At 39.4% G+C, this 12,380-nt stretch overlaps 2 protein-coding genes across 3 annotated transcripts in view; both read left to right on the plus strand.

Moving 5' to 3' along the window:
• The first annotated feature begins 1,681 nt into the window (after positions 1-1,681).
• Positions 1,682-5,956, plus strand: MRM2 (mitochondrial rRNA methyltransferase 2). 2 transcript variants are annotated; one of them, XM_044657429.1, is made up of 3 exons: positions 1,682-1,689; positions 3,853-4,142; positions 5,201-5,956. In XM_044657429.1, exons 1-3 carry the CDS (start codon positions 1,682-1,684, stop codon positions 5,641-5,643), a joined length of 741 nt encoding a protein of 246 aa, XP_044513364.1. In that variant the 3' UTR covers positions 5,644-5,956. The 2 variants fall into 2 exon arrangements, with proteins under 2 accessions (XP_044513364.1, XP_044513363.1); XM_044657428.1 differs by lacking the exon at positions 1,682-1,689 and adding an exon at positions 3,049-3,138.
• Positions 5,957-11,024: 5,068 nt separating this feature from the next.
• MAD1L1 (mitotic arrest deficient 1 like 1) overlaps positions 11,025-12,380 on the plus strand; it is a 941,076-nt gene continuing 939,720 nt past the window's right edge. Inside the window, exon 1 of the mRNA XM_044659988.1 lies at positions 11,025-11,109. The gene's annotated coding sequence lies outside the window, so the exon portion shown is untranslated. The remainder of the gene's footprint in view (positions 11,110-12,380) is intronic.

The following is a 12,380-nucleotide window of genomic DNA, read 5'->3' on the forward strand; positions in this document are numbered from 1 at the left end:
GACGTGCTTCCCCTTCAGATGTGTTTTCTGCTTTCTGCTCAGCCTGGTAGGGGTTCAGATACTGTGATCTCCAAGGATCCAATGAAGCCTATTTCTCTAAGGGTAATTCATATTTCAGATGATGTTTCCTTAGTGGTAATATTAGCAAATTAGGGCTATTAGGCAGATAGATGGTGCAGTGGGATTAGAAAGACACTTGAGTTCAAATGTGACCTTAGTCACTTCTTAGCTGTGTGAGCCTAGACAAATTACTTAACTTAAATCTGCTTCAGTTTCCCCATTTGTAAAATAGGATAACGATAGCATCTACTTTCCAGGGTTGTTGTGAAGATCAAATGAGAATTGTAAAATGCTTTGCAAACCTTGAAAGTGTTATCTTTCTCTCAATTACATATTATTGTTATGTGTATTATTTTATATATCACTAAATATCACATTTTAATATGTAATATATAAGGACATGTTAATGGAATATTAATGCTAACATTAATATATATAACATATTTGCTATTATGTATTTAGCATATGTATTATATAAGAATGTTCTATATTAATAAGAATATAATATAAAATAATACAGTATATATTTATATCTATGTCTATAACACTTTGAGGTTTGTCATGCAGTTTATAATGATTTCATTTGATAGAATATATTTACATATAGTTACTACAACTATTCACAAATATTTAAAACTGCTTAATTTAAGAAAAATATAGCCTCAGAGTGAGCATCAGCTGCATTTCATTTGTGGGCCTTTGCTACCTACCATTCATGAGTTCTATGAGCAATCCAAAGATATTATGTCATTTTGTGATGTCATTTTGGTCTTCTTCAAGTACAAAGGACAACCACCAACCAGCAGAAAGCACATAGGTGAACTGCAATTCTGAGTTTACTTTGAGGATATCGAACTTGTGCAAATTGCAACAGCTACTTGATAGACACATAAAACTCACGTTTGTTTTTTGTTTTGTTTTGTTTTTTTGAAGAATGGTATGCTTTAATTTGCATTTAGACTTTGTCAGTTCTTTCTATAGCAATGGAGAGCTTTTTAAAAAAAATAATTTAATATTTTTCCATGGTTACATGATTCATGATTTTTCACACCCCTCTTCTCTCCACCCTCCCAGAGCTGACCAGCAATTCCACAGGGTTATACATGTGTTATTGTTCAAAACCTATTTACATATTATTGATATTTGCAATAGAGTGATCTTTTAACACCAAAACCCCAGTCATACACGTGATTGATCATATATTTTTCTTATGTATTTCTGCTTCCACAGTTCTTTCTCTGGATGTGGATAGCATTTTTTCTCATAAGTCCCTCAGAATTGTCCTGGGTCATTGCATTGCTGCTGTTACAGAAGTCCATTACATTTGATTTTACCACAGTGTATCAATCTCTGTATACAAGGTTCTGGTTCTGCTCCTTTCACTCTGTATCAATTCCTGGAGGTCATTCAAGTTCACATGGAATTTCTCCAGTTCATTATTCCTCTCAGCATAATAGTATTTTATCACCAACAGATACCACAATTTGTTCAGCCATTCCCTAATCAATAGACACTCCCTCATTTTCCAATTTTTTGCTATGACAAAGAGTGCGGCTAAAAATATTTTTGTACAAGTCTTTTTTCCTTATTCTCTCTTTGGGGGTACAAACCCAGCAGTGGTATGGCTGGGTCAAAGGGCAGGCAGTCTTTTAAAGCCCTTTGGGCATAGTTCCAAATTGCCCTCCAGAATGGTTGGATTAATTCACAACTCCACCAGCAGTGTATGTGTCCCAATTTTGGCATATTCCTTCCAACATTTATCACTTTCCTTTGCTGCCATATTGGCCAACTGCTAGATGTAAGTGGTACTTTAGAGTTGTTTTTATTTGCATTTCTTTAGTTAGGAGGGATTTAGAACACTTTTTTCATGTGATTATTGATAGTTTTGATTTCTTTGCCTGAAAACTGCCTATTTGTGTCCCTTGACCATTTGTTGATTGGGGAAAAAATGTTTTTCCAGTAGAAATGAATGACTTCATAGGTTTATAACAGGCAAAATGTCATAGAGGATAGAGCTTCAGCCTTTGAATCAAGATATGCCTGTGTCATACTAGGAGTTTGATTGGGGACAAATTATATAACCTGGGGGTGGGGGTGAGGAGACAGCTAGCAACTCTATGACTCTTAAGTTACATACAGTTGTAGACCTGTCTTGGTGGAAGGAGCTTCTTATATGATCAAATTATATAGGTATAATCCAAAATAGAAATTGTAACTTGCTGTGAACCAGAGTCTGGATGAAGGAATAGCTTAAGTACCTAATATGTGTAAAACTGTGTGCTAAGTGTTGGGGATACAAATGAACAACAACAACAACAAAAAAGCCAAACAAACAAAAAAAGCCAAACAAACAAACAAAAAACCCCTGCTCTCAAGGAACTCCCACAATGGGGGAGACAACACATATAGGAGATTTTATTTTATTTTATTTTTTCTTTTTAAAATTTCTTTTAAAATATTTTTCCATGTTTTCATGATTCATTTTCTTTCCCTCCCCTCTTCTCCCCCTCCACAGAGCAATTCCACTGGGTTGTATATCTGTTATCACTTGAAACCTATTTCCATATTATTAGAGTGATTTTTTTTAAAGCCTAAACTCCAATTACATACCCCATTTGGGAGATTTTAGCTGTAAGTCAGAGGAAAGATTCCAGAGTCTTTAGGGTATGACAAGCAAGGCGGATAGTAATTTCTTTAATGTCATTTTCATTAATAAAATTACATTTCTTTCTGATGATTTGACAGTTCCAAGGGCTTGAGAGTCAAGACTTTCTTTTCCAGGCCTTCAATAGCTGTGGCTGCTGGGGAATAGGGGGTAATACCAGCCCATAGGTTGTAGTTGGTCAGTGGTTGATGGATATAGTTGGGATAAGACCAATCTCTCAGTCTGCTTTCATGTCTTCTTTTCTTTTTCTTTTTTAAAAACGTATCAAACACACAAAAAAGTTGGACCAACTGGTATGTAAGAGGATGTCAGAAGAAAGCAAACAAGACTCATAATACATTGGGTGGAACTTATGAGAGAATATGTACACGATGGGTAGGCATGGATGGGTTGCAACTTATAATCAGTAAAATGTAAGTTTTTTGAGTAGAAATTGTTTCATTTTTTTTGTATTTCCAGTTCTTGGCACAGTGCCTAACACATAGCAGGCACTCAATCAATGCATGTTTATTGATAGAAAAAAATGTCCAAAACTTTAAAAAATGACCTTTAAACTTTTTTAAGAGTTAGATAATTTGTGTGTAAAAATCTGCTGTTATTTTTGTGCCATTATTTCATGTCAATAGGCTATTACCAAAATGTTACCTTATTTATCTTGGTATTTCTAGGTTATCTATGAGAAAGCTCACTATAGTAGAGGTACTTAGTAACTATTTGTTGAAGTAACAATTCTGGTGATAACAATCATTGGACTTGAAGTCAGCAGACCCAGATTTGAGGCCTCTTCTGCCACTTAGTAACCCTGGGTTTGGGGACTGATCCTATGATTTATTTAGGTTTCAGTTTCTCTATTTTTAAGTTGAGATCATATTGGTGCTACTTCAAAGGTTATGGAAGAAAGTTTTTTGTAAGTGGAAAAGCATAGTATATAAAGTTAATAGTCACAACTAACCTTGGAGAGCTAACATTGTTAGCCAGTATTTGGAAATATTGCTTAAAAAGTTTTTATTAGTATTTAGAAAATAGATTTTCTCTGTAAAGAAATTGAAAAATAGCAGATGCCTTCTTTCATCTGATAGCGAGAAGTGATAGCAAGTAAATCCTGTTTGTTTTGTTTCTTAAAACAGATACCAGAAGTTGGCTAATGTCTTCTTTCAGTGTCAAAGATTTCACACTGCTATAAGCAGGCATAAGGGCAAAACAGCTTCAGAGCACCTCTGGCTGACAAGGCACTTGAAAGATCCATTTGTGAAAGCTGCAAAAGTAGAAAATTACCGTTGCCGAAGTGCCTTCAAACTTCTGGAAATAAATGAGAAGCATCAAATTTTCCATCCTGGGCTTCGGGTTTTAGACTGTGGTGCTGCCCCTGGTGCATGGAGTCAAGTAGCTGTCCAAAAAGTCAATGCTGCAGGCAAAGGTAGGTGTTTGTTAAATTGACATGGTTGGTTAAGTGTCATGGTTTCTAGGATGGGAGTGGTGATAATCCACTGTATGGTCCTGGTCAAACAACATCTGGAGGATTGTGTTCATTATGGGGTACTACATTTTAGGAAGTAAAGCTGGAGAGTTTCCCAAAGAGGGTAATTAAGATGGTGAAGGGCCTGGAATTTATGCTTTCTGAGCATCAGCTGAAGGAATTGGAGATATTTAGCTTTGGAAAAAATGAAACTTGTTGAAGGGGGTAATGGTAGAGGATTATTGATGCCTATCTCCGGACAGCTAAATGACTATTAGGAGGCAAGGAATTAAACTTGTTCTTTTTTACTTTAGAGGGAAGAACTAGGAACAATGGGCATAAATTCAAAGGGATATTTAAACTTGATTTAGGGAAAAATATTATTCTTCAAAAATGAAATGGTTTACTTTGGAGGTATTGGTTTCCCTCTTACTGGAGGTTTTCAAGCAAAAGCTGATGACCTTTTATTGGGTACATTGTAGAAAGGATTCTTGTTCACATCAAGGTTGTACTCTTTGACCGAGACCCTGTGATTCTGGTCTATTCCAGTATATGACCATATACTTCTAGTTTATACTTAGTCATTTGACCACGTTTAAATATAGGGAAATAATGGAGATAAATGACTAAGATTGAAATGAGGGTAGGAAATTAGAGTTTGAATATTCATTTGTGCTGAGAATGGACAAGAGCAGAAAGGAATTTGTGCATAGAATATTTTGAGAAATGAAGCAATTAGATTTAGGAGAATGAAAGATTATCATTGTAGTTTGTTCTTTTAATACTTGAAGGGTCTGTGATTTCATCTGATTATCTCCAGCATTTCAAATTGCTACCTTTATTAGATGGTGATAATGAGTTTCTTTGGCTCAATTTGTTGGCACACAGATTGAATTTACTGATATAATTCAGAGCTATTTCAAATTAGTATAGACTTGATGTATTCAATGGATCAAAATATTTATGAAAGAAGGAATAGTATTTTAATTTATTTATTAATAAATTTGTATTTTTTTTAGATCCTAACTCTTCTGTTGGTTTTGTCCTTGGGGTGGATCTTCTTCATATATTTCCGTTGGAGGGAGCAATTTTTATCTGTCCTGCTGATGTAACTGACTCAAGGACCGTCAAGAAAATTCAAGAGCAACTTCCTGGACAGAAAGCTGATGTGATTTTGAGTGATATGGCACCCAATGCAACTGGAATTCGGGAACTTGATCACCAAAATCTCATAAGCATGTGCCTGTCTCTTCTGAACTTTGCTTCAAGCATATTACTTCCAGGGGGAACGTTCCTCTGTAAATTTTGGGATGGAAGTCAACGACACCTCTTACAAAAAAGGCTAGAAAAAGAATTCCAGAGTGTCAGGACTATAAAACCTAGAGCTAGCAGGAAAGAATCATCAGAGACTTATTTTTTGGCAAAATCATACCTAGGAACAAAAAGATCACTGAAAGAGTAAAAAGTTACATTTACTTTTACTATTAGGATTATTGGGGTCTATATTAATAAGAAGTTTGAATCAGACCTTGAACTGTTGCTGCTATGTAAATATAATGCATTATGTACTAAGCACAGATTAGGAGAACATTTGATTCTTTTGGGTCACAAACAAGATTTGGAGCTGGGAGTGCTATTAGAAATTATGAAGCTCAATTTCCATGCCTCGTTTCATAGTTGCAGAAATCGAGGCTCATAGGGACTTGTTCAAGATTGTAACAGAGGCAGAATTTGAACCCAATTTTCTCTACCTCCCTTCCTCCCTTTAGTGTAGAATTCCCTATCCCACCTTTATTTAGTTGAACATAAATTAAAACTATTAAAACCTTTTACCTTGCCTGCTGGTTTCAAAGACTGGCCTAGGGTGAGCAGAATGACATTCTGTGCCTAATATGTAGCTAGGCAGGGCTCAAGGAGCAGTCCTGGAGTCTCTGGGAAGGCATCTTCAAACCTGGTTCCAGCCAGGTTTGACCAGCACAGCTAATGGATCTGAGGGTGGCTTTGGGGTTCTCACAGTAATCTACAGATGATCACAGGATGCCAAAAGTCAAAGTGGTCCAAGGTATCAAAGTAGAGAGAGTGTGCTTGAGATGCTGTCCACCAGATCCCAAACTACTCCTCCACTTGGTGCTGCTCTGTAGGTCTTGTCCACTTGCTAGAAGCCCCCACCACTCAGTATCCCAGGGAATTTGGATGCAGGTCTGAGATTTCCCTGGGCTAGCAACAGTTTGTGCCAACCATTAATGGAGTCTCTCTCAGATCACAAGCCCACTTCCTGCTCCTTCATTCCATCTTGGAATACTCCAGCCCTTCCTGCTAGGTCCATCCTTAATACTTAATTAATTACTAACTAATCTTCCTCACAACACTAACTATACAGTTTTCAGATGTATTCTTCTCAATATAAATACTTTGGTGCCTAATATGTACAATAGTGCTAGATCCTGTTGATCTAAAGACAAAGTCTAAATAGTATCTATCTCTAATGAACTCAAATTCTACTGGGGAATATAGCACTACCAGAATTTTAGAGTATAAGAGGGAAAAAGTGGCTTTTGGTTTGATATATTAATATTTAAAGGTGTGGTCACCAAGAATTGAAATAACCTCAGTTCTAAAATGATTTTAGTAATTTATTTGCAAAATATAAGAGAGTGGAAGTAGAGAGATGAGAAGAGGGTAGAGTAAGAGATCTAACTTAAAAAACTAGACTATGTACTTAATCCCTGGCTTTACTCCAGCAGGGCTCCAGAAACTCAGCGAGAGAGCCTAAAGTCAATCAACAAGGGATTTAGCTACAAGGGCTTCTCTCAATCAAGGGGAGCCTCCAGGAGGCTGGTACCTCCAGGGAGGCTAAGGTAGTTAAACTACTTCACTTGCCATGTGTAGTTCTAAGGGAAAGATTTAAGAACAGTCTCACCAAGTCCAAGGTCCTAGCCAGAGCTTCTTCAGGACCAGTTCCAGGCTGAAGAGCAAGTGCAAGGTCCCAGCCAGAGCCCCTCCAGGTTCAGCCCCAGGCCGAAGAGAGCTGAACTCACTGAAGTACACTCTTTTAAAGAGCTTCTTTTGGGTCACTTCCTGTGCCTTCCTCTTAGTTTACATGTCCAATCACAACAGATGCTTTTTCTTAGGACTGCCTAGGAGGCAGTCAGTAAGTTTTGATTGTCACTCACTCTAGCACATGTGGGTCACAGACCTCCCAACTTGTGAATTAAGTGGAGATGGTCTCACCTTTGGTGATTAGATTAAGGATGGGCAGGGCAGATTTAATTATCACAAGAGCATGTTACATATGTAATCTCACTTGATAAGTTGGTAATCATTTAGATTGTGTTGGGCACTGTTATGCACTGTGCATACAGATACAAAAAATAAAGTAATCCTTTATTTAGGAGTTTAGCATTAAGTGACGGAGACAATGAGTACTTGTATAAATATGTTCAGAATAAACATAAAGGGAATGAACAATAAAATGACTTACTACTAGTTTTCTTTTGGGATTTGAACCAGGTGTTCCTAATTTCAAGGTCATCACTCTAGCCACTACCATGTTGCAGAGAAAGCAATGAATTTGTAGCCAGAAGATGAGGGTTCAGGTCCCACCCATGGGACTTAGTACCTGTATGACCTCAGTAAGACAACTATTTGGGCCTCTGATATCTCATCTGTAAAGAAATGGCTACTGTGGTCCTTTCTAGCTCCATGTGTATGATCCTACAAAGATAAGTATGGGCAGAAGTTCATAAATATGAGGTAACTTGAAGAACAATAGTAACAACTTGGACATCAGGAAAGGTTTTAGATAGGAAGTTGCAGCTGAGTTGAGTTTTGAGGAAAGCTAAGGATTATAAAGGCTGCTAGATGGTGCAGTGGATAGAGTGCTAGGCCTGGAATCAGGAAGTTAAAATTTGATCTCTTAATAGCTGTGTGATTCTGTGGACCCAGGGCATTTAACTCTATTTGTCTCTGTTTCCTTATCTAACTAATTAAGGGGCTATTGCAATAGTCTAGGCCAGTGATGGGCAAACTACAGCCTGCAGGCCAGAGATGTTCTATCTGGCCCCACAAGCCACATTATTCCTAATCTGATGAATACAATGAGTAGGATACAATACAATGAAACTTCAAAGGAGTTGCATTAGAAACAGACTGACATGAGCATTTCCTTTCCTTTGGCCCCCTCTTTAAAAAGTTTGCCCATCACTGGTCTAGGCAAGACTTGATAAAGGCTTGAACCAAAGTGGTGACCATGCGAATACAAAGGAAGGGATGGATTCGATGAATGTGGAACCTCCATTTTAAGGACACCCAGGTCACCCTTGTCTTCATTCCTCTAGCGTGCATACCTGACTCCTCCCTGATTTTCTTTATAATATCCCCCATGTTTTCCTCAGCCACCTTCACTCTGCCCTTTCCTTCTTTTGATTGTCTTAGTGGTTGTCTTCCACCATTAGAATATAAGGGCAGGGATTGTCTTTCTGCTATTTGTATTTCTAGTACTTAGAGCTCAGTACCTGGTGTGTCACACTGAGTACAGAATCATCTGTAAACAGATAGTTGCATAGGAACTCTAGTCTTGGCTTGTAGCCTTTTCAAGTTAAATAACTTTCAGTGCAATAGCTGATCTTGATGGCATTTTCATCATGTTAAAAAGTATGGGAGTGAGTATAGAACCCTGCTTTCACTCCACTGGTGACTGACAAATCTTGAGAGCATCATCCATTATCCAGAAGCCATATAAGCATGCCACCATGGAACTGGCATACTACATATTCATTGTGACCTCTGAGGGTGGCATTCAATAGAATGTGGATTAATTTTCTGTCTCTTATACTAATTCTGGCCTGACAATGAAAACCAAGAAAACAGGTTCATTATCAGTCAGCACCTTACAATTCATACACGGACCCATCAAATAGAGGTTTTGAATGCTGTGGATAAGTTCACTTTCCTTGGCAATATATTTTCCAGGGATTTCCATATAGATGATGAGGTTGATATGCACATTGCTAGAGCTAGCAGTGTTTGGGAGTCTCTGCAGGAAAGTGTGAAAGAGGAGGTGGCTGCCTCCAGAGCAGTTGTACATTGTTTTATGCCTGTGAAACCTGGACAAGTCTACCAGTGGCATGCTAGGAAATTGAATTGCTCCTATTGGAATTGTCTTAGGAAGTTTCTGAAAATAACCTGGCTAGAAAATTTACTGGATATTGAGATTTTTTCTCAAGCTGAATAGCCAAGTATTCAAACTCTACTGCAGAGAACTCAACTCAGATGGGTTGAGTGTTGGTAAAATGCCAAATGCACGACTGCCTAAAACACTATTTTATAGGGAACTCACACAAGGCAAGGGCTCAAATGAGGTCAGCAGTGATACAAAGACATTTTCAAGGTCTTTCTGAAGAACTTTGATATCAATTGTGAGATTTGGAAAACACTGCAAGACCATTCTGCACGATGTGTTTGCATCAAAGAAGGCACTACACTCTGAGCAAAGCAGAATTTCAGTAGCTCAAAAGAAATGTGAGATGTACAAATTTAGTGACATCTCTCCCAAATGTGGGATATTTGTGCCTGATCTGAGGTAGAGCCTTCCAAACTAGTTTTGGTCTGATCACAGTAGAACACATTATATGTTGACCTTGTCAAAATGATGCTATTTTGGACCTTTGGTACAAAGACAATAACCAACTGTTTAGCCTGGTATTTACACAAGTAAGTACTTAATAAATGCTTGCTCATTTGACTTTTTGCACATTATTCCCTTCCATATTCTATCTTCCATCTGTGCCTCTGCTCTTCCATTCCTAGAGTGCTCTCCCTCTCTATCTTCTAACAGACTCTCAGAATATGAGGCTTCCTTCAAGACTCACTTCAAATGCCACTTTCTGTGGAAGTCTTTTTCTGATCTTCTCAACCCTCACACCTTTTTCCTCTAAGGTTACCTTGAATCTATACAATATGTATCTTTTATCTGCATATTTATTATGTACATATCTTCCCCATTAGAAAGTTAGCTCCTGAATATCAAGGACTGTTTTTACCTTTCTTTGTATCTTTAGCTTTCACAACACTGTTTAGGAAGTAGTAGGTGATTATAGAAGTGCTTTTTGGGTATGAGTCCCTCTTTGTATTATTATTTTGTTATGTGCAATAAACTTGTTCTAGGTTCCAAGTCTTTGAAGTCAACAAATCAGGTGCTTAAGTTCCTACTCTGTGTGTGCCAGGCCCTGGGTGAGAGCTTGAGAGACAAAGGCAAAAAAAAAAAAAAAAATCTTCAAAACAGCCTTATGCAAACCTGTGTATCAGCGCTAGAAGCAATTGAAATGTGAAATGCAGCTATTTCTAGGAACGATGGGGGCAAAACGAAACAAAAAGTTCCAGTTAACATTTTTTTTTTTTCAATGTTGTGCTGGGCCCTGAATCAGACAGAGCCAGAAAAGTGACCAAATTAAATGCTTTTGTACTTTCGGGGAAGATTTAGGGATCTTCGTCTTAAGCCCAAGTCAGTTCGTTCAAATTCCCCGCCAGAGGAGTTTCAAAGTCCTGATGAATTACACATCCCCCTGGAGAGAAGTTTGGCCCTTGGAAGACGCCGTATCGAGGTGTAGCTCCAGGTATCTAGAGGGAAAAGGGCAGTAATAGGCAACCTCATACTACTTTTAAAACCCTAGCTGTACGTTCGCCACTCGGACCTGGGTCCTGGCTTCGTATTGGACCGTGTCGAGAAAAACGATCTGGACTCTTCCAGCGGGTAAAATGAATGTGTAAATCAATCTGGCTGAACAATTTTCTCGGCGGTCCTGGCCGGGATCTCGCGAGAGCTCCGCGGCACCTCTCGCGATAGGTGGACTCGGGAGGAGAAGAGGGAGATCTGAGCGGCGCAGCGGAGGCGGCGGCGGTGGGCGGCAGTAGACTTCGAGACTGTGGGGTGAGCGACCTCTGCATATCCACGCGGGCGAGCTGGCGGGCGGACGGTTGTGGGACCTGCTCCACATGGGGTTGGGCCAGTGAGCTGGGGTTAGCCGAGGAGACAAGGTAGATCTAGAGGAAACGGCTTCCCTTCTCCGCCCTCTTGGCTATGTGGGAATCTTCTTTTCCCAGACCCTGGGTAGGGGCTCTGCCCACCCGGTACCATGCGGCTCCCAGAGGTCTCCGCACTCCTAGACCTGAGCAGGTGCTTGGTCTTCCTGGCACCATGGACCCTCCGCGGGACCTCGCACTCCCAAACCTGGGCAAGGACTCCGTCTTCTCGTCACCCAGGAGCCCCCAGAAGTTCTTGCACTCCAATACTTGGGCAAGGGCTCGGTCCTTTCGGCATCGAGGGGTCCCGGTATCCCTAAGTCTGTCAGAAGCTTGATCTTCCAGGCACTGAGGGTTTCACCAGTGGTCCCGTACCCCCCAGTCCTGGGCTCCATTGACCCTGTACCGTGGACTCCAGGAGGGTCAGAATTTCTGGCGCTTGAACCCTTCCAACCCCAGCTCTGGGTCAGGATATTGCTCTCCAGAACAGTATCAAACTATCTCTTCTTGCTTTGCTGGGTCAGGTCAAGGATTCACCCCTATCTTCTCTACCCAGTACTTAACCCCAGGCAGTCATCACTGTGATTTCTTCCTGGCCCCCTCCATTCTGAGCTAGGGCCCATCCATTCTTTTCTGTCTCCTGCCACTTGATCTACATTTCTACAGTCTCTTCCATTGAGCACCATGATTTAAGTGGTTAGAGTCGCTTTCTTGGATCCAAGAAGACCAGGGTTTGAATTCTGACCCAGACCCACAGAAATGGTTTGAGACTGAGAAATTCCTTGCCCCTGTAAAATGTAAAATCTCTAAAATGGGGTCAGTAGTAACACCTACCTCACAGAATTGTGTTATAAAAAGAGTAACTCCAGCTGATGTTTGGTATATAGTAGATGTTTTTACATGTTTGTTGAGTCACTAAATTGTAAAAATCTTGGAGGCCTTTAAAATTTTGAACTATTATTGTAAAACAATTTTTTCTAGGATGCTCAAATCTTTTGCCTTTTCTCAAGCCCTTTTTTGAATAAAGAAAGTAGCAGTTGACATCTCTCTTGCTTTCATTTCAGTAGGACACTGGACAAAAACTCAGGGCACTTTAATATGTCACTCTCTGAATCTTGGACTGAGGGTTTCCAAGTGTCTTCTTGATATTTAATATGATGGTTCTTAACCTTTATCTAT

Source organism: Gracilinanus agilis, chromosome 1 (genome assembly GCF_016433145.1).
Source record: "Gracilinanus agilis isolate LMUSP501 chromosome 1, AgileGrace, whole genome shotgun sequence".
Taxonomy (NCBI): domain Eukaryota; kingdom Metazoa; phylum Chordata; class Mammalia; order Didelphimorphia; family Didelphidae; genus Gracilinanus; species Gracilinanus agilis.

Bases quoted from the DNA above. Each gene is read 5' to 3' on its own strand.
- MRM2 (XM_044657428.1), top strand. From the start codon at position 3,107: ATGGATGGGTTGCAACTTATAATCAGTAAAAT. The intron at 3,139-3,852 runs GTAAGTTTTTTG...TTCTTAAAACAG, and splicing joins CAACTTATAATCAGTAAAAT to ATACCAGAAGTTGGCTAATG. The intron at 4,143-5,200 runs GTAGGTGTTTGT...TATTTTTTTTAG, and splicing joins AGTCAATGCTGCAGGCAAAG to ATCCTAACTCTTCTGTTGGT.